This window comes from Psammomys obesus, unplaced genomic scaffold (genome assembly GCF_907164565.1).
Source record: "Psammomys obesus unplaced genomic scaffold, mPsaObe1.curated_primary_1811, whole genome shotgun sequence".
In the NCBI taxonomy this organism is placed as follows: domain Eukaryota; kingdom Metazoa; phylum Chordata; class Mammalia; order Rodentia; family Muridae; genus Psammomys; species Psammomys obesus.
The window spans coordinates 2,917,304-2,944,162 of NW_026596117.1; the positions used below are offsets into that span (position 1 = coordinate 2,917,304).

General features: G+C 33.9%; 1 protein-coding gene across 1 annotated transcript in view; it reads left to right on the forward strand.

Moving 5' to 3' along the window:
• Epha5 (EPH receptor A5) overlaps positions 1-16,456 on the forward strand; it is a 324,424-nt gene extending 307,968 nt beyond the window's left edge. Inside the window, exons 12-15 of the mRNA XM_055629171.1 lie at positions 95-244; positions 4,200-4,393; positions 6,732-6,887; positions 16,013-16,456. Coding sequence (XP_055485146.1) covers positions 95-244; positions 4,200-4,393; positions 6,732-6,887; positions 16,013-16,118 — 606 coding nt within the window. The 3' untranslated portion in view covers positions 16,119-16,456. The remainder of the gene's footprint in view (positions 1-94; positions 245-4,199; positions 4,394-6,731; positions 6,888-16,012) is intronic.
• Positions 16,457-26,859: the final 10,403 nt, after the last annotated feature.

Sequence of the window (26,859 nt, forward strand, 5' to 3'; positions counted from 1 at the left end):
TATATATATATATATATATATATATATATATATATATATATATATATTAAAGAGATGTGTATGTGTGTGTGTGTGTGTGTGTGTTTAATTTTAGGGAGGCAAAATTCCAATCAGATGGACTGCCCCAGAAGCAATCGCTTTTCGGAAATTCACCTCTGCCAGTGATGTCTGGAGCTATGGAATTGTAATGTGGGAAGTTGTGTCTTACGGTGAGAGACCCTACTGGGAGATGACCAATCAGGATGTAAGTACAGAGATAGTCTTTTGCCTTCAAGTTGAGAATGGAACGCTTTGTTGGCTGAATGCAGGCTCCTTTAACTATTTTAAAATTGTGAAAATGACAGTTACTTGGAAAATACTAAATACTTTGTTTACCTTGTGGTGCATTTGTTGCTATGGAAGTAACTTTTATGGAAGAGGTAAAAGTTAGTTGGGGTAAAGGAAAGTTATAGGTTAGAAAAGAAAAAAAAAGCAAGTCCCTTGCTAAATAGTTTTAGCTATACAGCAGTCTACCCCATTTATGTCAGTATCATTCTCAAAGATGACGAAGAAACAATCATCTGAGAATGAATGCTGAAAGGAAAATCCTTGAAATATAAGATGTTATATTGTGATTTCAATTGGTAGGAAAAGTAAATATCCTTCTTATAATAAAACATATAATTAACGTCGAGAAATATATAATATTAACATGAAAGAAAACACCAAATGATTTTCTATCCAAATTCAAAAGCTTACAGTATGATGCAAGAGACAGAACTATAGACTTTGATCATTTCCATCATTAATATTCAGTACACTCTCTTGAAGTTTGGATCATATTGAAATTTGATATTTTTTCTCTTAAGATTTTAAAAGAAGATGGGATGTATTGATCCTCTAGAGCAGCAGTTCTCAAGCTGCGGGGTCAAACACTTTTAAAACCTGTGGGTTCTCAACTTCTTTGGTGTCACATGACCATTTCACAGGCATCGCATATCAGATATTATGCATGTCAAATATTTACATTATAACTCATAAGAGTAACAAAATTACAGTTATGAACTAACAAAGAAAATAATTTATGGTTTGGTTAACCATCACATTTGTAGATGTGTTAAAGTGTCACAGCATTAGGAAGGTTAAAAACGACTGCGCTATAGTGTCAGTAACCATTAACCAACTACTGTCTCACTGCTTGCTTGTAAATCAAATGTAATGAACAATCATAACTCTACAGTGTACTTACTTGAAGTTTTCTTTTTCCATTTAGTTCTTGTACCCTAAGGCTATAGCACTGCTTTCCTGTACATGCCATCAGGATACTATTAGTTTGCATCTCATTTTCTTTGTTTGCAGCCACAATATCACACAAGCAATTAACACTGTCCAGCCAAAACTACACCTCAGGTGCATTTCGGGGTATATGCCCCAACTGGTGAGCTATGGCAACCTAAGCTATGCAAATAATGAATAGACAGACATGGGCAAGTAGTGGTTCTTTTTTCCTCTAACCATATCCGTACATGGATTGATTAAGATTTTTTTTAAAATAGAGAAGCAGAAACCCCCTTGGATGATAAGCTGCATGGGCTACCTCTGAGCAGGATTTCTAGGTTATATCCATACATGGTCCTTAATTGAAGAAACAGTCTCAAAAAAGACCCCTGTGCTCAGATATATTTGTCCTTGTGGCGCTCCCGTTCTCTCCAGGTCTTACTAATTCCCCCTTCTTTCATATGAATCCCTGCACTCTGCCCAAGGTTTGGTTATGAGTCTCAGTATCTGCTTTGATACACTGCTAGGTAGAGTCTTTCAGAGGCCCCCTACGGTAGCCTCCTGTCCTGTTTTGTCATAACTTCTTTCCACTAGATTTACCTTGTATTGAGTCATCTATCCAGTTGTTTCATTAAAGGATAGAGCTACCACATGAACCTCTAGGACACAAAGCATATAGACAAAATCCTTACATTCACATTAAAAGCAAGGAATTTATTTAATTTATTCATTTCATAATGAAGTGTAAAGACTAGATCCTCAATGGATTAAAGTAAATTTAAATTTCACATATATTTTTGAGAATTTTATACATGAGAACTACTGTATTTGCATGGTTTACAGCCCTTTTCTTTTTGCTCTTCAACTCCTCCTGTGTCCCCACATACTCACTATCAAATCTATGATGCAGGTCAAATTTTGGGTCGAGGATTTTGAGTATGGGTTAATTGAGGGTAATTTTTTAATCTATTGTTTTTATTTTCTAATATACCTGTGCTTTTAGTACATCAGCTATACGATAGGTGTTGAAAATGTCTTTTGATTTCTGTTTTGTTTTTTTTTTTTAATAAATAGGTTAACTAAGGTAGAATGTTGCTGAGATCACTTGACTGCAGTGTTCCAGTTATTCTCCAGACGACTTTCATAGTCCTCGAGTACTTTTATCTTTTCTTTTTCTGCCTGTACTTTGAGCTTCTTAAACTGTTTTGTGTTATTTTGTTTGTTTGGTAGATAGCAACTAGAAAGGGTCAAGTTGTGACCTACTGCTTAGAATCCTAGCATTTGAATCTCCAAAGTATCCCCTGTACCAGTTAGATTCCTATCCATTGTCATCTGGATGTCCTCACTCACTTCAGACAAAAAGAAATCTCATATTAAACCTGATAATAGTTACTTCCTTCAAAAATGTGTTTTCTTCAAGATAACAGAACTCACCTTTCAGTGTAAAGAGCTTGAATGCACTTGATTTCTGACATCCTTTCCCTCTATTTTCTGGTCATATATGCTTTGTAAATGTACAGTTTCCTCTTTCCACCTGCCACCACATTTAATCATTTCATCTCCTTTATTGTGGAGAAGGTATTGGCTTTTATCTCCAGTCCTTAAAGGTCATCTTTGTAAAATGCCTTCGCTGATTTTATTTTACAGTTTGTTAAACAATGCATAAATTATTTGGGGAAACATTCAATTACATTTCTTAGAGGTGTATGTATAATAAATTTTTGGGATATGTATTCCTTTATAATATTTGTAAATATTTTATGATAGAAAAGATTATTGTATTGTTAGTAATACAAACATTTGTTTGTATTTTGATATTTTCATGTCTGCAGCAATGTTATAAATGTTTTTTAAATCTCCACAAATTGATGCTCATACATGTGTTTAAAATAAGTATCTATAATGCCTGTGCCAGTAGATACTCATTTCAAATTCCTGACAGAAATCCAATGATGGTAATAAACAGCCAGACTTTGACATTATTAAATGACATACAACACAGTTATGCTAATTTGGCCTCTGACTTATCCATCATTTAGCATCCAAAAGTCTGCTTTGAAATAAAATTGCCATCCTAGTACTTTGAAAATATGAATGTATATACTTCTTTATGAGAAAAGATATTATATTTTCAGATAAATTGCTAGAAAATATAATCATTATTTGATTCTAAAAGGCAAAATTAAATAAGACATGAATTATTTTATGACAATTAGTTTTATAAAGCATTCTCCACCAAGGATACAGGTAAAAATCATCAGAATTTATGCTTTTGTTTTATTTTGGTTTTCTTTTTGTTTTTGAGCTTTGTAACAGGGTCTTTCTACAGCGCTCTGGCTGTCCTGCAAGTTGCTGTGTAGACCAGGCTTGTCTCAAACTCACAGAAATCACCTGCCTCTGCCTCCCTCGTGCTTATATTAAAGGCGTTTGCCATTCTTTTGGCTAACCAGTTAGTTTTTCAACTTGTTCAAAAGGCCTATTTTTTAATGTTGTAATAGTACATTCCTATCTTTTGTCTTATTTCACAGCAAATATAAGTAGTTGTGGTTTATAAAAATAATAATTTGGGTTACTGGTAGGTGTTGTCCACCAGGTAGACATACCTGACAGGCATAGTTAAATTGCTCCTTAAAAGGACCAACCCGCCACTGTGTCTCTCTCTTGGCCTCTTGCCCTCTTACTGTCTTGCTCTCACCCCTTTCTCTGTCAGGGAGTCCCCTCCCTTCCCACTATCATATCTCGTTCTCTCCTCTCTCTCTCCATCTCCATCTAATAAACCTCTTTCATATAAAATCTGTTGTGTGCATCATCATTTCATTGGTCCTAACAGTTACTAAGACAAAGATAAGAATAACGTTGGAAGTTAGATGGAGGAATTTTTTCAGACTCTTCTATGCTGCGTTAGTGGTGTTGTGAACCTCATTCTCTTTTGCTTTGCACAGGTGATCAAAGCAGTGGAAGAAGGCTACCGTCTGCCAAGCCCCATGGATTGCCCTGCTGCTCTTTATCAATTAATGCTGGATTGCTGGCAGAAAGACAGAAACAGCAGGCCCAAGTTTGATGAAATAGTCAACATGCTGGACAAGCTGATACGAAACCCAAGTAGTTTGAAGACACTGGTTAATGCATCAAGCAGGTACAAGGCCAGACTTGAGTAATGTTCCTGAGTATATCTGATCAGGTTGATGTCATAAATATTTATCAATTTCTTCATGTATGTATTAATATATGAACCTTTATATCATTAGTTTACTTAATTATAATCTTTCATGTTTCCCTCTTAGAATAAAAAAAAATGATATAAGTAATACCTAAAAGCTCCTTTGCCTAACCCAATTGTATAATATGTTATTGTCACAAAAATACATACACAGCTACAATGAAATAGAATTAGGAAACAGGACTCAAATGTGTTCACTGCATACATACAGTTAGAGAAATGAGATTATTAGAGGCTGAGGAAGCACTTGTGCCTTTTTAACCAGATGTCTAAGTATGATTACACATGAATTCTTTGAATACATTTCAACATAGGCCATTTACATATAATTACATTGTGGCATTCAGTTTGGGAACATTGATGACTGGAAGGACTTGTTTGCCTCTCTACAGAGATATCTGGTTAATCATTTAGTATTCAGTTTGAAGATTTAGAACCTACAAATGAATAATCTTGTGGAAATATGTGTACAAGCCAATAATCATATTTTCTGCTTTTCTGAATTTCAATAGGAATATATTAAAATAATATTCAATATCTGCAAAATGTTTTTTTTCACTTTATCAGAAAAAAAATTTGAAATTTTTCCTCTAATAAAAATCAAGATGGTTCCAAATTAGAAAATTTACTAGATTATTACTTTCAGTGTCTTTGATGACACTGTCTGTTTTTTACAAGAAAGGCAATCGTTCTACTAGATGAATTGGCTGCCTGTTAAAATGAATTGAGTAAAGCTGTTTGCTTATGATGAAGTGGCATAAATTGTATGACCTTGATGCAACAATTACTTACTAGGTAGAAAGTCATTTCAACATGTCAGAAATGAAACTTAAAACTCTGTTGAGGTACTTTGAACTTTCTTAACCTAACAGCTGGAGAATGGGTCTTCTTAGCAATTATTCCATATGCTGTTCCTAAATATCTACTTTCAAATTCCCTATGGTTATGGACAGTATTAAGCCTTTCTCTTGTCTGTTTATTTGAAGGATGTTATTAAGGTGATTGTTATAAACAATGTTCTTAATGTTCTAAATCATATTGATTTTTCTTAATCATCTTTCTTTGCTTTCTTATACATGGTATATAGTATTTTCTTAAATATGGCTTATAGAATTCAGTATATTAGGGTTCTGAATAGATTTAGCTTTATGATTCACTTCCTATCCTTAAATATTAATTCTTCAAGGTATTCGTTCCTGGCTCATTATCCACTCTCACTCATTATTCACTGCCACAAGATATGATGACTTCAATAACAATATAAATAATATTTGATAATCTCAATTTTTTATTTAGTAATCCTGTTTTCTAAACTCTGTTGGACTCTTCCCCATGTTAGTATTCTTTATACAATTTACAAATTATTTAGCTATTTACATAATTGTGATGATTCTGTAATTGAGTACTCAAACTCTATAAAGTTCACCTCTTCCCTTATTTATTTTATCTTTAATACATTTTATAACAGTTTGCTTAATAGCCAGAGATCAGTAAACTATGTCATTAAACAAATATTCAGCTTTTTAGTCTGTATCATGCTCTTTGCTAAGGGGACTGTGAGGGAAAATGAAAACAAGGAAGAGTAAGGACTACTGTGTCATATACTATGCTGAGAAACAATTGAGTAGGGCAAATTTGTAGAAAAAAAATAACGAACTTTACTGTGGACCTGTTGGGTTGATATATGTATGAAAAATACAGAAATTCAAAGCAAACCTTTAGATACACATGAAACCTTAGCTGGAGATTAAAACTTTATAAAATATCAGGGAGCAGTGGTACATACCTGTGATCCCAGCACTGAGGGAGGCAGAGGCAGGTGGGTCTCTGTATGAGGCTAGCCTGGTCTACAAAGTAAGTCCAGGATAGCCAAGGCTGCATAGAGAAACCTTGTCTCAAAACAAGCAAACAAAACCCAAAACAGAAAGCCAAAAACACCTTTAAAAAATGAATATTATTTAATGACATAAAAATAAACAATGAAAACTTAGACTAGTATCTTTCTTTATTTAAAAAAAAATTACTAATTAGTCTATTTTAGGCCCAGATTCATAGTTGACAATAAAAATCTCTCAGGTTTATTTTTATGTTTTCCGCTTGTATTTTGAATTACTTCTCATGCTGGTAATTGTATAATGCCCCTGTAATTTAATTGTAGCCCCAACAATTCATTGTTATTTGATTGAATATTAGTAGAACAAATGAAAAACCACATCGGTTCATACTTCTAATAATTACATTTTGTGTGTTCTAGAGTCTCGACTTTGTTGGCAGAACATGGCTCTCTGGGGTCTGGAGCCTACAGATCGGTAGGTGAATGGCTGGAAGCAATCAAGATGGGTCGGTACACAGAGATCTTCATGGAAAACGGATACAGTTCAATGGACGCTGTGGCTCAGGTGACCTTGGAGTGAGTAGTTTTTCTGATCATTTTTACATAATTGTTGGGTCAAGAAAAGTGTATTCAGACACCCGAGCGGATGCAAACAAGGGAAAGCATTTTACCTGTGTCCGTATGTGGCAGCTTTCAAAGAAGCCTCATCTTTTCAGCCTGCGTTAACAGCTGCATGGTTCATGCTCCTTGTCACCAGTATCTTTGCTTTCTGTGCACCAAACAAACAGTTTGAGTGTTTCGATAATTGGATTCACAGCTCCTTAGCAAAGCACTGGTATTTTGTGCTGTGGAAAAAAAAAAAAAAAAAAAAAGATGTTTTCTTGATAAGTTTTTATACTGGTACTTACGTCATATGAATGTAAATAAAAAAAAAAAAAACTGTAAGCACAATTGGTATGGTTAGTCCTGTGTGACAACAAGAAAAAAAATAAAAGAAAAGAACATTCACACATGACAGCTTTCTACATTGAATACCCAGATAACACCTTAAATAAAGTTTTTCTGGCAGGTATCTCATTTAATATCTACATGGTGCAACTTACATTCTTGAAGTCTGAGAATATGTTAGATCCTGCCTCTGATGTATTGTTATTTGGTACAATCTCAGTGGAACCAGTTGTGCCCTTTTCTGTTTGCACGTTTAAGATACAATTTATCAAATCCTATTAAATAAAAAGTACTAGAGCTAAAATTAAATTATTTAAGGTTGTAAGTTGTTTGTACTTTATTATATACTCTTCATGTGTAATTATTTTAGCAGAAGTATATGTGATTATTTATTGTCCTACTGTGGTTCCATCTAGATTACATCTAAATTAATAATGTTCTAACCTGTGCAGTCATGGTAACTGACTTCAAACGACTTGCAAATCTAAAGGTTAAAATATTGTTATAAAGATTTTAAAATGATAGGATACTCTAAGTCACTAAACCCACTGTCTACACTTCATCACTTCATGGGATATCAATACTGAGAGGTTCTCTAGACATTCGTATCTATCATTCTGGCATTCTAGCTTCACTGAACGCATTGCTCATCCACAGGAAAGGTAACAGGGTACCATTACTTATTAATACTTACTAATCACAGTCTCAGCACTGCCCTCCTTCATACTGATAACTAAACAGACATAAAATCACAACCACTAGGCTTGATTTCTTAGTTTGCTTAAACCCATTATCACGGTCACTACTAAATCACATTTTCTTGGAGACCTGAATGTTTTGCCCGTTATTTCTTTGATGTTTAAGAAAATCATCTGTGCTATATTTAAAACAGTATAATAAAATAATATTCCTGATGATTTAAAACTATTTTTACATAATTACTATTTAATTTTCAGTAAAAATGGTCATTTTAATTTATTAAAGTCATTTGTCATTTTATATTAAAATGATACTGTAGGTATTTCTTCTACCCAATGTCAGATTACTTGTAAATATACAATAAAATTATTTGCATTAAACAATGTCTCTGTTTTTATTTAGAGTATATGATCATATATTTATTTAGATATGTTGCAGTTTTATTCCTTCACAGGTAATTGTTACAAAAATATTCATATATGTATTTATTTATTTTCTAAAATTTATTTTGATGTGTGTATTATCTTCCTGTGAATTGTTTTATTTCTTGGTGACCACAAATTAATAGAAATATGTTTAATATTATTGTACTATATTTTTTACTTTTCCTATTCCTTAAAATTCTTTTCTATTTGCCTCTGTAACCTCCTAAAATCTCTTCAGTATGCTTGTACTTTCTCAACACCTAAGGTTCTCTTCACTCTATATATATTTGTTCTTCTCTTGTTAAACTGCCTCTTTCAATTCATCTTTCTATTCATTTACTGGAGACAGTAAAGTCAAGGAATGTTGTCTTATGTAAATTACTTCAAAGTCCTGGGGTCCTTAGTCATTACCATAAGCCTTATTGGAAATTGGGTATGCTATATCAGTCCCCAAAGAAACTGTTTTCTGTTTTTTGTTTTTTTTAAAGAGCTTGAAATTATTAGGAGCATATTCTGTTGTTTGTGGTGACTTTTTATGACCACGGTGTTTGTAATTGGTAAATTAAGATATATTTCTCAAGATATTATTTAAAGTAAAATACAAAATGAGGAATCATCAGTTGCTTGTTTGGTCCAGGACTATAAAAAAATCATTTGTAAAAGTTCTTTGACCTTAAGAAAGGGAAAAAAAATAAAATTGTGCGTTACTAAAATATAACACAAAATATAACAATTCAGGGACTTGCTCTTTGAATGCGAGACAATAGCCTTGAATACCTAGTCATCACTGAATATCGAAATATCAATTGTATGAATCCTATGAAAGACTACAAAGGGTACTACAACATTATTTGTATAAGCCAATACATTCATAGATATGTAAATTTTTAGGAAAAGTGGTTAAACAACCAAAAAAGAAAATGCAGAAAGTATTATACATAAAGATACACTTTACTGCTTAAAATTTATATGTATATTAGGCTTAGAAATAAAAGCACTGAAAAGTGTTATAACTATAAACACTGGGTAAAAAACACCCTCACGTGAGCCATTTTGTTTTTCCACTATTTCACAGTACATGTATGAGGAATAAAAGTTAAGAACTTGAGTGTCTTGAGGTAAGGTATATTTAATGAGAACAGCTTTTAATTTGAGATGCTTTTGCCTGACGTCTATTTTCTGTCTTCAAACCAGGCTATACTGACTCTATACAGTAATAGTTAAACAACTGTTGTAAAAGAAATGGCATGAATCTCCTCTCATGTATAAGTCCAGTGAGTTACTGTTGACAAGGGAAACTGTGAGCTAGAGGCAAGTAGAAAATTAAAGCCAAAGAATTCAAATAAAGGCACAAACAAAGCTGCTTTGTAGATTTCTTTTTAGGCCAGTGTTGTCAAAACTTGCTTACTCAGAAAATGAGCAAGGTCTGGTGAATTTAAATATTATACCAATTTTATGAAAATTGAATATAGTCTTGTAACAGTTATAAGGATGGTATCTTGTGAGACTTAAAAATAAAAAGCTTTCTAAATCTGGAACCCAAATTTGTGCAGACTAACTCAAGTGCCTTCATTAACCTGTAGAGGAAGTCATTACACATAATTTACTTTGTTCTCAGAGCACGCACAGGAGAGCTAGCTATTCTCTGTGCTCTACGCAACTAAGCTAAAATTCTGAGTCTGTTTTTTTTTTTTAAAATAAAAACAAGGTCTTATCTCTATGAAACAATTGAATACTCTCCTGATAAATATATGTACTTTGCACAAACCAAATATGTGATTATTCAGAATTTAAAATAAGCAAGGAAAAAAAATGGCACCACACGACTCCACAATAAAATTGATACAAGCAAAATTTCATGAAATTGAGTGAAGATTTATTAGTCCTTCATGTCCTTTCTCTTCTCCAGGTAGTGGTAATGGAATTTAATTTTACTGATAGGAATAAAAGGTATATAAAACACAGCAAAGAATGAGCAGTATCTCTCTCTCTGTGTCTCTGTATGAGTCTGTCTGTGTCTCTGTCACTGTCTCTGTCTCTCTTTCCCTCTGTCTTTCTGTCTGTCTGTGTGTCTCTCTCTCACACATACACATACACACACACACAACACACATAAGCATTGTGTTCTGAGTAATTACGAGTAATTAAGTAATCAGACACTTTTTATTCATTCTTTAGTTTGTTCCTCTACTTCATCATCACAATATATTAAGTATTTTTCATTACTTAATATCACAAAATAATGTTTGGAAAGGTTATCCTAGCAGTGGCATCACATTACATTCACAGATCTTCTGAAGCATCACGTCTTGTCAACCTAATGTGGAGTCTTCTACATCCCTTTCTCGTCATGCTTAGCCATGTAAGTCTGTGTTTAAGAGCACTATATCAGTCCTACGTATTGCTCAGATTACAAGTGGTCACAGTGCAATTTGTGTAGTATGTGTTAAGGGGATACATCTAACCTATCACGACATGGCATGTCTTAGATGCACAGTGAAATAAGAAAAACAATGTTTTTTTTTTCATAATCAGAAAATGTTTCTTTCCAAAAATTACTGTAAAGGAGTAGACCCGCTTCATTATTACATACAACGTGGCAATAAAATTAAAAAATCATTCAAATATTTCTGATTATTACTACTAATCTACCTACTTTATATATCAAAGATAAAGTAAAATAGAAACTTATGATTGGGAGGTGGCTTATTGGGTAATGCACTTTCTGAGCAATCACACATTCTGATACCTAACCTCCACATAAAAGGTAGGTGTGGCAGAAAGCGCTTAGAAACCCATCTCTGGGGACCAGAGAGAGGCAACCCCCAGGTGATTCCCTGGGCAGTCAGCCTATATACAGCAACAAGGTCCACGCTCAGTGACAGAACCTGCTTCAGTTAATGAATGAATACGTGGATGTCCATAAGTTACAGAAGTAATTGAGGAAGGCATCCAGATGTCAGTCTTTGGTATCCACATATGTCTGCACAGCTGAGCACATGCTCGCAAACAGGAACACATGTGTAGATGTGCACACTTATGCACACATACATACAAATACTCACAAAGAAAAAGAAACAGAAAAGAAGCTGTTGGAGATAGAAAACGGTCTGAGACAAAACTATTTAAAATATTTTAATGCATTTTTTTTTCACTATTGGAAAAAAGATATTTAAGCTTGAAACAGTTTTCCATAGTATCAACTTAATTCTCCCAGGTAGTCTGAGAACAGGATAAATTGCATAAATTCTTATTCTTTCCCTTTTCCACTGAAAATCGTGTTATTCATATTTATATTATAAAAATTATTAAACTTATTTGTTTTCTCTGTATGATACTTTCATAGGTCATAGAACAACAACTCAGATTTAAATAAATATCATAGAACTCTATAAAGGATGTACATTATTTATTTTAAAAAAGTTAAAGTGTAAAATTCCACATTTTAATTTCATTTTTTCTCTTAGAAAGTAATAAATGAAAGGAAGTGGGAAAGAGGAAGATAGACGACAAAGGAGGGTGAAACAGAATTTCAGTATTCAGGTCATATGCATGAGTGTACAAATTACATTGGATAATAAACTAAGGTGGACAAGCTATTTTATGTGTTTTTAAATAGGAAGATTGGGGCAACTTTTAGTTAAAATCTGTTTATGTGGACTTCTCTAGGCAATATTGTATACAATATTGACATTGTATACTTGTGCTTTTCGACTTGAAGGCTTCTCCACCCGGTTAGTTCCCAAATACTTGTGACAGAGATCTCTTGGATTTATAAAACCTTTAAAGCACAGTAACCAGGCAGGTGTCAACCCTCTAAGTTATTTCCCTATTTCCCTGCTACATAACCTATGTTACTTGCTTCAATCGCTCCTGTCTGGGCTGCTTCTAATCTTAACAGCTATTCTTCACGGCCAAGTGTTCATGGTCCATACTTCCCCATGGTGAGCAACGAGTCAGACTCTAAACACAGGCATAGCCCATTAAAGTTGTTGCATGTGAAAAGTCCCTTTCATTTGAGTTGTAAAATCAATGCACTCTGGATTTTATGTCAATAAAGAGTAAACATAACAGTTATTTTTAAAATTTATTTCAACTGACAACCTGAGTAATTATGCATTATGTAACTTAAACACGTATGTTACTTAAATTAAAAAAAAAAATACCTAAAAGAATCAGAAGTATCACTTAGGGGTTTTCTATGCAGATGACAAATATTCACTTTAGAATATAATTTCTAGTTCATTTAATACTTTTGCTAGAAACTCATTATTTCCTAGCTCAAATTTCTCCTGGCTATGTTCTATACTTTGTTTGTAAACACCTGTAAATATTCGCATTACACAATTTAAAAAAAAAAATATGGAGGAACTAAAGTTGCCCAACAATGGAAACTATGCTAAAATATAGATTCATTTTGAAACTACAGCCAAAGCAACAACAAAACATATTCAATCTTGGGGGAATTTTCCATATTTGATTATATTTACAGAGTTTTCTTTTTCTTATTAAAAAAACCCTAATTTTTGCACTTAATAATGGTTTTTCAAAAATCACACGCCAAGGTAATGGGTAATTATGGTGTGGATTTCACGGGTATATGGTTTGAGTCCTCCCTCATTTGCTTAGTCATGTGCTCTCTAGCCAAATGATTTAAATTCTCCAAATCACTGTCTCATTTTCCATAAAGTAAAATAATAATAATAATAATAATAATAATAATAATAATAATAATAATAAATGAATTCTGTATTGCAGTTAAAGATTTTTCTAGTATTTTTCATCGGTGTCTGAAGAACACTCTCCCTTCCTAATGTAGAAGTCTGGTCCTTTAAGGCCTAGTATCCGTTCAGCAGAAGCCAAGACAGCCGTTAAATCACCTGCAATGCAAAGAATAGCCCTACTAAAGTCATAGAATCATGTAGTCAGTGGGCAAGCCTGAGAATGCCAACTTCACTCTAAAGAAATACAACTAAATTCAACTAACATCTTTTTATGTGTACTTTAATTTTCAATGATCTACTACTGTGGTACCTATAGTGACTCTGTTTCCAAGTGGATTTTTATTGAATTTGAATCTATGTTTTGCTGACGATTCTCTTGCAAAACACATCGGCCATTTTTTTTTTGTCCTGATACTGTGCACTGAGAACTTGTAATTAATGTTTAATATTCTTATTGTGAGAAAGAAATGTAACACTATCATCAGAGGGGCAAGTTGCATTTTGTTTGTCTCTCATTTCATAAAGCTCTGGTAAGAAACCCAGAAAGCATAAAGGAGATGAGAAATATGAAATTATTTTAGTAGATTATTATTTCCGAGGTTGACAAGCAGCCAACACATTTCAGTCTTCTTTACTACATTTTTACCTATCATGATGTCATTGTCTTTAATGATTTTGATGGCTAAGAAAATTAAAGTTAAGATACTGAATGTGAAACACTCCATTATTAGATTAATGTCTTTAGCAAAGTCATTTCTTAAATCTATTATGCTAGAAATATTTGTCATTTGAAATTTTGAATTCTAAGTGCTAATTTTCCCAAGAATTAGTTGGTATAATTTTCTAAATATGTAGATTGTTTGTATTTGTCCAAACACCATTTTGAGGATTATTTACCCTCATAGTCTATAAAATCTTATTTAAAACCCATTGCATTTTTAAATCTATACAAGTTATTATAAATTTAGACATATGAACATTTTTCCATGTATTTCAAAAGTACCATTCTTGGAAATGAGTTCCAAATGATTAAAATGCATCAATTGTGAGTTTATAGGCCACATGGTGAGATGCTGTTTCAGAAACAAAACAAATGGATGAAGAAACACAACCCAAATTAAATAAGAAGAGAAAACAGCAGGGCAGAGAATGTGTCTAAGTGTTAATATAATTTTGACTATAAGAAAATTAATAATGTAAATGTCTTGGAAAGGAATGAGTGAAACCTTTCTACTTCTTATGTTTTTTTGTTTGTTTGTTTGTTTGCTTTTTAAATCTCTGTGCTCAGGCATGTGTGTAAAGAGTGTGTGTGAAGTTGCACAAGTGGTATAGAGGTCATAGACAACCTCTGTTGTTGGTCCTTACCTTACTTGAGAGGGTCTTTTGACTACATTTTGAAAATTATTTACATGGAGTCACTGTCATATTTACCTAGCCTGCAGAACATTTGACTGAACTAGGTGTCAATATATATTCTCAGAACAGTGGTTATCAGCCAGAGGTAGTAGCATACATACCTCAAGAAACAGTTGGCAGCATTTGGACCCACCTTTTTATTTCATACTAAGGAAAGCTATTTACAGTATCTAGTGGGTAGAGGTCAGGGATGTTTCTAAACCTGCTATATTATATACATATCCTAAAATCTGCATGGTGCCAAATTGACTAATTTTAAGAAGAAAATAGCATTTTTTTTTTTTTTTTTTTTTTTTTTTTTTTGTGTGTGTGTGTGTGTTACTCCTTAGCAGCTTAACAGCCAGGTCATTCCAACACACTTCCTAGAATTCTGAAAAACAGGCAGACATTTCCTTATACATGTATACATGACAGGTAAAAATTTAGTGAGTGTATATATGTATGTACACTATGAGAATTCATACTTTAAACCTATCAACTACTTCAGAGCTTCTTTCACATGTCAAATGTTTACATTTAATACCTCACACATATGGGTACCTTGGCACATCCCCAGGAAGGTGTAAGAATAAGGTTATTGTGTAATTCAAATGCTGATTTCTGTACCCACATATGTGGTTGAAATTCTTGTTCTGAGGAACTCCTGTCTCAATGTTGTGTAAACACTGCTCCCCAATTGTCCCGATATGTCAATAAACCAGCTTACAGCCAGTCACCTGAACAAGGGAGAGAACAGGGCTGGACTTTCTGTCAGCCAAGGGAGGAAGAGTCAGAGGAGGAATTAGGAGATTAAGCCACTGGCAGAGGTCCAGGAGATATCAAGGAAGAGGGAAGGGCAGAGAAATTACAAACTGCAAGTATTTCTGGGATGTAAGCTCGGAAATAGCCAGATTAGTTTAGAGGGTTAAGAATGTAGTAATATTTGATATAAATAAATGAATAAATACACAAATAAAACTGGCATTTTGAATCTAAGGTAAAAAAATAACACAAAACACTGTTATAGAGCACTATTGTGCTAACCATTGCCTAAGGTGTATAATCACTGCATGGAATGGATGAGTCTCTTGAAGAGTTCAATCTTTAGTTGGCAAGGTGCAAAATCTTAAAAGTGCATTTTATATTGTTTTAGCAAAAAAAAAAAATGTTTGGTGTTGTTTTAGGATCACATTTTAATACTGTTCAATGAAACTGTACTCATTAAGCTTAATATTTATTAATAAGACATAAACATTCATTTTCACCATTATGTACCATTTAAAAAAATATTGTCATCCATAGGAATGTGTACCTCTTCTTTGAGAGCAAATATGTTTTTTCAAAGAACAATTTTAGAACACACCTTTGAAAACTGGACTGTAAATATCTAAAATTGTCACTATCTTATGGCTAATTCCTGCAAAACATTTTCCCTTTGCCAGCGTGAAATTTTGAGGTGTGCTACAAACTGAGTCAATACATACATCCAATGTGTGCTTTCTTCATGCAGGGATTTGAAGCGCCTGGGAGTGACTCTGGTTGGTCACCAGAAGAAGATCATGAGCAGCCTTCAAGAGCTGAAGGTGCAGCTGGTCAATGGAATGGTGCCAGTGTGACCTCTGCATGTGTCACTTCCTCAAGGGAACAACTCTGCACTTTGTAAACAGCCCTGAGAATTATTTTAACAAACATAGGGGAAAAGGGAAAAGCATAATTTCTATGCCTTTGGTGGCATTTGTCTCAACCATTGAATATATAATCAATATCTTACTAAAACCTCCGTATCTTCTTCCTAATGTCTTCATTTTTCATGAAGTAAATGTAATCTTCAAAGAGCGAAAACATCCTATAATAAAATAGTAACTAAAACCTCCTTCACAACTTGTACAGTATCTTGTACACGGAATATATCAAGGTACAGCACCTTTATAGACTGTTAAGGCAGCCCCTTTCAAAATTTCCAGGGATTTACTTGAAAGGAAAAGTTTTAAAGCCATGTGTGGGCTAAGAAAAGCTGCATTTTACTGACGTTTACTTCATCTTAATTGTCTACAGAAGTGTATTAAAGAGCAATATGATTAGAGTATTCCTTAGATGCAGTTTGTAATTTAAAATGCAATTACGTGTTGTTAAGTTATAGAAAATAGTTTATAAACATGTTGCTTGGTCAAGAAAAAGTTCAATACAGGGTGTATATTTATTTTTCTGTGTTATATCATTTACTTTCAGTCGCTCTTCTAGAGAGTGTTAGGTAATAAATATGTATATACTGTATAGTTTTCATTATGCCTGGGAATTGACTTACATTGGAAGTGTGCGTGTGTTTGTGTGTGTGTGTGTGTGTGTGTGTGAATATGTATAAGATATTGTTCTGCTTGCCTCTTTGATAGCGTTTCAATTTTCACAGCATATAGAAAGAATGTTCTAGACTATAATATGAATAAGAGAAATAGGAAATGGTAGACCAAATTCCAACCCAAGTTGGTATCTTTTTCTCTCATTTTGAAAGCAACTAATTAGGTTTTTATTTTGTAAACAGCTAATGCCTCTACATCATATTTCCTTTGGAGTTTAACAATCACTTTGTACCTGTGACAAAGAAGTTCTACCCTTCTCTGAAATTCCAACTTTCTAGGTTCCCGAAAAGATCTTCTCAAGCAAAGTTGACGTAAAGGGTACACCTCTGTGGGAAGTAGAGATATTTGACTGTGCTGGCTTCTGTTAACATTCAATCCAGGTGGAGGGCGCTCAGCATCCCCCGAGTTCTCAGCCACTGTAATCATTCCCACTGTTACTCACTTATGGAGCCTTGGATACAAAGAAAGCAGTGAAAAATGATCTTTTATTATTCATTAATAACTATTTGTGAACTTTGTAGTTGCATTTTGTCCTCCATTTTACAACGGTGACTATAATTGGAAGAACCAATATAAACTATTTAAACATTAGACTTGTTCAGAAGTATAATGTAGTCCTTAAGTATATTTTATATACTGTATCAGCAAGGGGCTGAGATTCATGATAAAGTTCATGAAGTTTATTGAAATGATCACGAAAGTGAGCATAACAGACAGGTGGACAATATTTTATGTCATTACACGGTATAAAATCAGGAGAATGATTTAAGATATTCGAGGAGCAGAGAACTTAGATGAGGCCTTTCACTATTGCACTAGCCAAAGCTTGTGAGGGGAGTGAGATCTGCAGGGAGATACTAGCTTGTCTGTGAGTAGTTCTCTTCTCTCTTTTAAGCCTACGTTTCACTTCAATATTAACTTGTGTAAAAAACACAATAGTGAAATTTCTTTCTTTCTTTCCTTCCTTCCTTCCTTCCTTCCTTCCTTCCTTCCTTCCTTCCTTCCTTCCTTCCTTCCTTCCTTCCTTTCTTTCTTTCTTTCTTTCTTTCTTTCTTTCTTTCTTTCTTCATGTCTCATCCCCCTTTAAAGGATGAAATAGCTGTTTGCTGAAGAATAAGGAAAGATCAAAACTACAAGAAAGGGTGTGAAGCATCTAAATTTTTTTTTATATATTAAACATTGATGAGTCCCTTTAAGAGATACTATGGGCCCACACTCTATACTCAATACATCTCTACAAGTTTAGTGAAATTTTAAGAAAATATTAAGAGAAGTAATCTTATACTGTCTTGATAAAAATCATAGATAAATATAATCATTATGAGAGATGCATTTCTATGTTTAAACTAACAAGCCTATTTGAATCTATGTGATAAAGAAGAACTGGGAATGTCAAACCAAACAAACAACAATAACAAAAAAAAAAAAAAAAACACAATGTAGAACTTGTACAAGCCATAACTCTATGGACAGAAATAAAAATACATTCTAAATTGTTTCCAAATTTGTATGATCATAGATTATTGGCAGGTGACATATGCACAAGTGACTGGCTGTTGGAGTGATCTCAGCTTTATCTCAATAGAATATAGATTAATTTTAATCAAATTTACGTTTCATTTTCAATTCAAATGTCACATTTGGAAGGTAATTTAGAAGGAAAGCTTAACAGCCACATTGCTTTCATCCATATCTCAATTTGATTGAGAGTTTCTAAAGAATATCAACATGATATTAGAAGAAATAGACTTTTAAATTATATGTGCTCTGCCCTCCCCACCAATGAGAAAAGATTGCCTTTCTAAAATATTTGTTCAGCATTGGATATGTCACCAATTGAAAAGTGCCAATCTCATCTATAAATGTGAGAAATGGATCAGGGAGAGGAGCCTGCTCTCGTGAAATGTAGTGAGCCTGCCACTCAGCACAGGACTTGCTAAATCCTGATGGTGTGAATTCTTCTCCTGTGTGTTTTTTTCCTTACCCATTGACTCCCCAAAATAAATCATCTTCTATAGTCTTCACATATGCAACTGATTTGTAAAAATGATACATAACTGTATTGTAACAAGGTACAACAAGGAATTGTTCCGAACTGACTGGTTCTACTTGAAGTCATTCAGTTACCACGGTTATCAAGCATATTGTACACCTAGTCATGCCATTCATTAGCATGAGCTCTGTAAAAAAAAAAAAAAAAAAAAAAAAATACTCTCTTTGAAATGTATTAATTATATGTGTAATGTAAACATACTGATTCTCACCATTTAAAATATTGTGATGTGTATGTATTTTAATTCCTGTATTTTATTACCAAGCCAGTGTTTTAAAGTAATAGATTCATTGTACAATTTACATAGAAATATTTTATTGAAACTTAAATGTGTCTAGAATTATTCATTTTGGAATTGTCACAAGTAATGCAAGCTACCCTTAGCTCTGTTTATAAAACAGTCTTATCCACTATGTAATAAAAGAGATAACTTCACCTCTCACCTTAAAGAGGATCTGTCACTATGAGTTGAGCACTTACGCATTTGCATGTCTGCTAGTTGGATTCTACGTGGAAGTGAAAGGCAGTAAAGAAGATATTTGTTCACCCATTGAAGTGGGTTTTCAGAAGCACAATAAGAAATATTTACCTTTGGAAGGTGTTTTGGCTGTAATGGTTGGTACAGTAAATGGCAAAGAATGCCGGGCGTTAGGCTTAGAGGTATTTGATGTTGCATATAGTAGAAAATATCTCTTATTTTGTTCTTTCTAAAAATTAGGAGGGAAAATTAAATGTGATAATAAATTGTCTTTGTTTAAAATTGCCAGATGTTTAACCTCAATGTACATAAGAAGTAGGGACAATATGATGGTGATGATACTAAGGAATGAATGAACAGAATCAAATGATAGCTTTGTTTGAAATTTTATAGTTGAATAAGTCATGATTTTTTTTTTCAGTGCTGTAGCACAGCTGGTTACATTGAATATTTTTTCTCCATTATGCAGTTAATTACATATTAATGTATCAGGAAAAATAGATAAAACTTTCTACTCATTTCTTGTTAATTTATGAATCTTTTCACACACAATGATTGAATGTTCTTATTCAGAATGACCACGTAATTGTCGCATAGAAGAAGCTGCTATTTCTTCTAAAAATGTCTATTTATAATAACTGGATTCAAATTCTTTTTTTCAATGTGAATGGAAAAAAATGGAGTTGGCAAAAATATGTCTTATCTTTGAAAGTTGGGTGCTATATTCATTAAAGTTTGAGTGGTCAACTATTTGTGAATATTTAGACTACTGTAGTTTTACAATTGATTATTTAAAAGAATGTATATGTATACTGAATTTGTAATTGTCTGAAACTAAAGTCAGACTCTGTCCTTTGTTAATATGTTTATCAAATCCATTCAGGTTCAGGCAGGTCTGAGACATTTGTGCAGCCAAACTGATTCTTTGATAGGCATCAGGATATCTTGTAGCCCTGCTTGAGAGTGAATTCAAGGAAGAATGAACATTTCTTTATATTGACTCCCATTTGCATATCTGCGTGTTTTCAGTTTGTGTACATGTTTTTGTAGTGTAAGATATTAAATTTTATATTTTTTTAGAAAATAAAAAAAACTTTTGAATATAGTAAAATCAAATTGTCCTACTTGATCTCTCACACGATTTTAAAATTTTAGCCCTTTCCATAAGGATTTTTGTTCTGAGAAAACATTTTACTTTCTACATTATAAAAATGATTAAGTCATAAAGATGTAAGGTTATCTAAGTTGTAAAGATGATCATATGCGTATTTCACAAAGGCGTATTCCTGACTATGCATTCAAAGAATTCTGGCAAACAGAGAACATGCCTTCATGGTAATGATGTAATACAACATACACTTGAAAACAATTTATAATAAAACACAAACCACAACAAAGAAATAAATAGAAAGGAGAAATTATGTGCTATTTGTACACCCTCCCAAGGAGACATTTTTGTGACTGACATTACCCAGACACTATCTCATCACTTGGCTCTGCCATCTGCTCTGCTATCATAGTTCAAGAAGAGATCATTGCAACAAGAAGGGGATTAAAAAAGCAAGGCTCCTTATTATTTGTAAGTATTATATCATAGTGATCTTTTAAAAATGGAAAGAAACATCTCTATTCTAGGGATTGAATCATGTTTGTAGTTGTTGCATTTACAACATAGAAAATGATACACTATTGTTATAGAATAATCATAAGTAGTGCTGATGTTTAAGACTCAACTATAACTAGGATTTTGTTTACTGTTTCAATATTTATTCTCATATTTCTCAGAACTCTTTGTCATTTACACTTTCCCTGTTCTTACTATGATACAGAATTAAAGATACTATTTAAAACAATTTTTCAATCTTAAGTTCACTCCCGCCAAAAATCAGAGTAATTAGGTAGCAAGTATTTAATGAAAACATATTCTTCATTGGAAATGTTCATGCTAAACTTTAAGATGCATACTCATAACCTAAGTTATATCCAGGGCTTTCTTTGTACACTGCAGACAAAAGGCATGCATGCACACACACGCACACTCAAACAGACACACATCGTACACATATATACATGCAAATCACCCAAGGCACATAAAATTAAAATGCAACTTTATTTAAAATATAATGAGTATACTCTGTTTTTTTAATTTTCCATTTTTTTTCAATTTATATATATATATTTTAATTTTTATACAAAATAATTTTCTCACACTCTTTCCCCTCCCTCAACTCATCAGGCAGGATTTTTCTCCCTTCCTAACTTTCCAAACTGTTATTGATTATTAATATTTAATATTGATTTATTTTTTTTAGTTGAACAGTGGTTATTCCTAAGCCAGGTGTATACCCAAATCACCACACAGAGACTAGGATTTATTTAATTAACCTAGAGAACAATGCTGGGCAATAGTTACTCCATCTTAAACCTCCAAGCCCGTATAGTTTCCTCCCATTCAGATTTCCCACATTATACTTGCTTTTAGTCATATCTTAGGTCTGTTTCATCTCTCCTCAAGGTTCCAAGTCCTCTCTTGCTCATCTCTCCTCTCCAACTCCCCCCACTCACTTCCTTCCCCTCCTGCTCTACACCAGGATGTCCTATCCTATTCTCTCCATTGCTCAGCATTGGCTGGTTGTTTTATTGACAATACAGAGGACAAATGGTGACATATTTACACAACTTGAGACAGGTGATGCTTAGAATAAACATCACAATGCAATGTCTGGATTGAAACCAGATGGTGGGGTAGAAATCAGCATTTAAATGAACAAGGATAAATTTTATACATTCCACAAGAACATTATACCAACACCAAACTTATACTATTTATCTCTTAATACAACAAAAACACACACACACACAGAGAGAGAGAGAGAGAGAGAGAGAGAGTATATACATGCATAAGAAAACCCCTCCAAAAAACAAACAAATACAAATTTTGGAATCTATTTTGAGTATTCTAACCCTTCCTGAACATGAGGCCTCCCTGGGGATGTGGTTGTGAAGAAAATGTATTTTCTCTCTCCCAGAAGCTACCATAGTAAAAAGCTTCTCAGTTCTGGATGCAACTTTAGGTCCAATTTGCTTTCTCCATGATGGGATTTTTTCTGACTTTTGTGAATGTCTTTTGCATTTTCAGACACAATAGGGATTATACACACATGAATATATCATAGAATATATTCAATTTAAAATTTCCAATAGATTCTAAGTTTCCAAAAGGCAAACACTGCTTAAGGATCACATGCAATTCTGAAATAATAGGTTTATAAACTCAATTTTAAAATACCATATTAGTTACCAATATTGTTATAATAAAATGCACACTAAATCCCATGTGACTCCTAAAAGTTGACTCTCCAAAATAGTTATTGAAGGAAATGATTTTTAGTATTAAGTATTGTGTACCTGAGAAGCTGTTTCAATAAAATAAAAGAAAATTGATATGAATCATATTACATGATACCAATATTTTAAGCTGAGTCTGGTCCTGTATCTTTCCTCCATCTCAGCAGATGGTAGGCTGTCTTCTGTGACTCTTCCTTTACAAAGAGCCCTCTCCACCCCAGAACATTGCATGGTTTGCAATTTCTTTTTACATTATCTAATTAAATGTCTCCAAGGTCTGATTACTTTCTGAGCATACCTAAATATTAGTGTTTGCCACATCATTTTTTAATTATGAAATTTAATTTCTGATAAGAAATCTTACAAATATGTGTTTTGATTATGTATGTTTGTTCTTCCTTTTGGGGTATTGTTTGATAAAAGCAGATTTTTTTTTTATACTGTGTCTTTGTTATGTAACAAAAAATTGTGGCAAAGCACAGAATTCAAAGGGTATTGGATTTATGAAAGGAGCAAATTCTCTACCACATTACAGCATTGAATATGGCACAAATAAATGCTAGCTTTTACATGGTGTTCTGTGAACTGATAAATGATAGATTTTTGTTGTTGTTAACATTTATTTGTGGTGAGGAGCATGGACAAATATACTTGAAAGTCTGGGTCCTTTTTACCCCACCTGAACTAGCTTGTCTTAGTTTCCTGTTGCCTCTAATCACAGGGCATGTTACCAGGAAGATATAAAGGATCTGCATTTCAGACAATTTCTCTTTACCTCCACTGAGGAAAAGTAGTAAGATTTCCTTCTGGTAGTTTGGATCAATCACCTATCTGAATATTGTCATTACTTTCTGTTTACTTGAGGATATCAAAGGAACATAGTTACCAGGGGAAATTCTTAGCGTCCAGCTTAATAGAAGGTTTGGTGGATATGTCTTGGAAGAAACAAGTACAGAGTTGCCATGAAAACCAACAAGGATAAGATAGATGAGGAATATGTGGATTAAGGAAAGGCGACAAGTATGGGCTATAATGGAGAGGAGCAACCCATTTAAAACTTAAAGAGGTAGTACAATGGGACATGTGGATGAAATTGATGTTTTCTTAGGGAAAAGGAAGAATGACTTCAGACTTTCTGGTATGTAAGATAAGGAGACTTTCAAGGTGATAAGAAAAGGATTACCCTGTGGATCAGGGTACATAATGTGAATTATGTGAATCCACATAATGTAGCTGAGCTCATTCTATAATCAAATTTTCTGAACAAAGATGAAAATGCCAAATTATACCTTGTGTGAAGGATAATTGAACTCCCCTGTTCTACTGATTACTCAGACATAAAACATTGACATCCATACAAACCCCAGCATATATCACGAAATAGTTAAAATCTATATCTTAGAAAAAAACTAGCACAAGTTTTATTGACAAAGCTTTGACTCTAAGAGACATAGGCATCAATCTAAATATCAAAAACATCCTTGAGCTTGGAAGTCTATAAGTCTTTTACCACCTGGCAGGTTTCATCTCAAACATTGGTTTGTTTTGCCTTTATTCATTTATAATTTAAAGAAATGTCCTTAATATTCTTCCCAAATACCTAAATAAGCAGACAAATTAAACATCAAATAGCTGGTTTCTCAGAAAGAATTTTTTAATTAAAACATTTTTTAAACATCAAATAGGAAAATTAAAATCTCTGATTTTGAGGAACTAAGATTTTCCTGTTCAGATATTTTCTTTCAACTTTCTAAAAGTATCATCAAAGACTTACGGTTTTCATTCATGACAAAGCAATTCACATAATTACTTAAAATTCTTACTAAAGCATGATGAATGATTGGCATGTACTGATTGGCGTGTGTAAAGGAAGAAGTGCTGGAAGCAGTACTCATTTCCCCGTGTGCATCTTAATTAGCATTTCCTGAAATCATTGCTTGATGAAAAGCTTCCAGTCTGGGAGATTTCTCTGGGAGATTAAAAAATAATAATAATAAGGGAAGAAAAAAAAGGGGGCAAAATGAGGAAAAAGACAGTATGGTAATATTGTAACAATCAAGGAGTTTCCTGTCTAGGAGGGTCTTTCAGTAAGTTTTTGAATGCCTCACAGAAATGGGCCTCCTGGATGGAGTGGGTGCATTTGTTTCTCAGTATAAATGCTGAAGTTTTAAACAAAGCCTCAGGTGTCCTGATACAGTGGACATTCTCAAAGCTGAGTAAGATTATGTCCTTTGGTATCTTCACTGCTCTTATAACATAAAGATTTACAGTGCCATCAGGGTATCTGATTTTATTGTTCACCATGTTTATTTATAGCACTAATCTGGTCAAAGGAGTGGGACTTAGAACACATAGTCCTTGTTTTTGTTTCTTATATTTCTCACTCTTATACAAATCTTACACTCGAATATAGAGAGAGTTATACTTGGGACATATGAAATCTTAAGGTGCTGTTACTTGCAGGTACTTGTGTGTTAATATTCTGTGCCTGCTGTCTTGACATTATTTAGAACAAATATTTCATTTTTATTATTTACAAAATGAAATCTGATAAAACCATAAGACATGTCCTAACGTTCTTGAAAAGATTGCACGCTGTGCACCTGTTTCACAGCACAAGAAAGCTCCTCACTCCCTCAACCAAACCACTCCACAGACATTTGCTACCTGTAAAATGTTACCAAATTTCTTCCCTGTGGTGAGCAAGTCACATTAACTGGGGAGGCTGGGGAGGGTGTACTCTACATCATCCCAATTTGTCCCTATCAGCTGCTTGGTTACAAAGCTGAGGAGGATTGTTAGCAGATCTGATACCCCACAATGTCTTGAAATAGAGCATCATAATGGCAGCACAATCTTACTCCAGGTTCTTGGGGTCATTGGAATGATGTTTGATACTTGCTGTCAATTTGACAGAATTTAAAATAACTTAGGAAAGAGGTTTCTAGTGTGCCTGAGAAAGATTATCTCGATTAGGTTCATTGAAGTGGGAAGACTGACTTTAACTATATATCATTTCATATGTTGAGGCCTTACACTGAGTAAAAGCAGTAAGAAGGCGGAATGCTAGAGTTCATCACTCTGACTCCTGATTTTGGATGCAATATGGGCAGCAGCCTCGGAGTACTAAAATAATGACTTCTAACACATCATTGAACTGAGCCAAAATAAAGCCTCTCTTCTTTTTTTAAATTTTTTATTTAACTTTTATTAATTACACTTTATTCATTTTGTATCCCCCCATAAGCCCCTCCCTCCTCCCCTCCCGATCCCACCCTCCCTCACCTTTCTGCATGCATGCCCCTCCCCAAGTCCACTGATAGGGGAGGTCCTCCTCTCCTTCTTTCTGATCTTAGTCTATCAGATCACATCAGGAGTGGCTGCATTGTCATCTTCTGTGGCCTGGCAAGGCTATTCCCCCCTCAGGGGGAAGTGATCAACGAGCAGGCCAATCAGATTATGTCAGAGGCAGTCCCTCTTCCCATTATTATGTAACCCACTTGGACACTGAACTGCCATGGGCTACATCTGTGCAGGGGTTCTAGGTTATCTCCACAGATAGTCCTTGGTTGGAATATGAGTCTCTGGGAAGTTCCCTGTGTTCAAATTATCTTGTTCTGTTGCTCTCCTTGTGGAGTTCCTGTCCTCTCCAGCTCTTGCTATTTCCCACTTCTTACCTAAAATTGCATTCACTCTGCCTGACAGTTGGCCATCAGGCTCAGCATCTGCTTTGATAGTCTGCAGGGCAGAGGCTTTCAGAGGCCCTCTGTGGCAGGTTCCTAGGTTGTTTCCTGTTTTCTTCTTCTGGCTTTCAGATTTGCTCAACCATGTTTGTAGCAGCTTTATTTGTAATAGCCAGAAGCTGGAAACAGCCCAGCTGCCCCTCAACTGAAGAATGGATGCAGAAATTGTGGTACATCTATACAATGGAGTATTATTCAGCAATGAAAAATAAGGAAATCATGAAATTTGCAGATAAATGGTGGGACCTGGAAAGGATCATTCTGAGTGAGTTGTCCCAGAAGCAAAAAGACACACTCACTCATATAAACATACAACATAGGATAAACCTGCTAAAATCTGTACATCTAAACAAACTAAGCAAGAGAGAGGACCCTAAC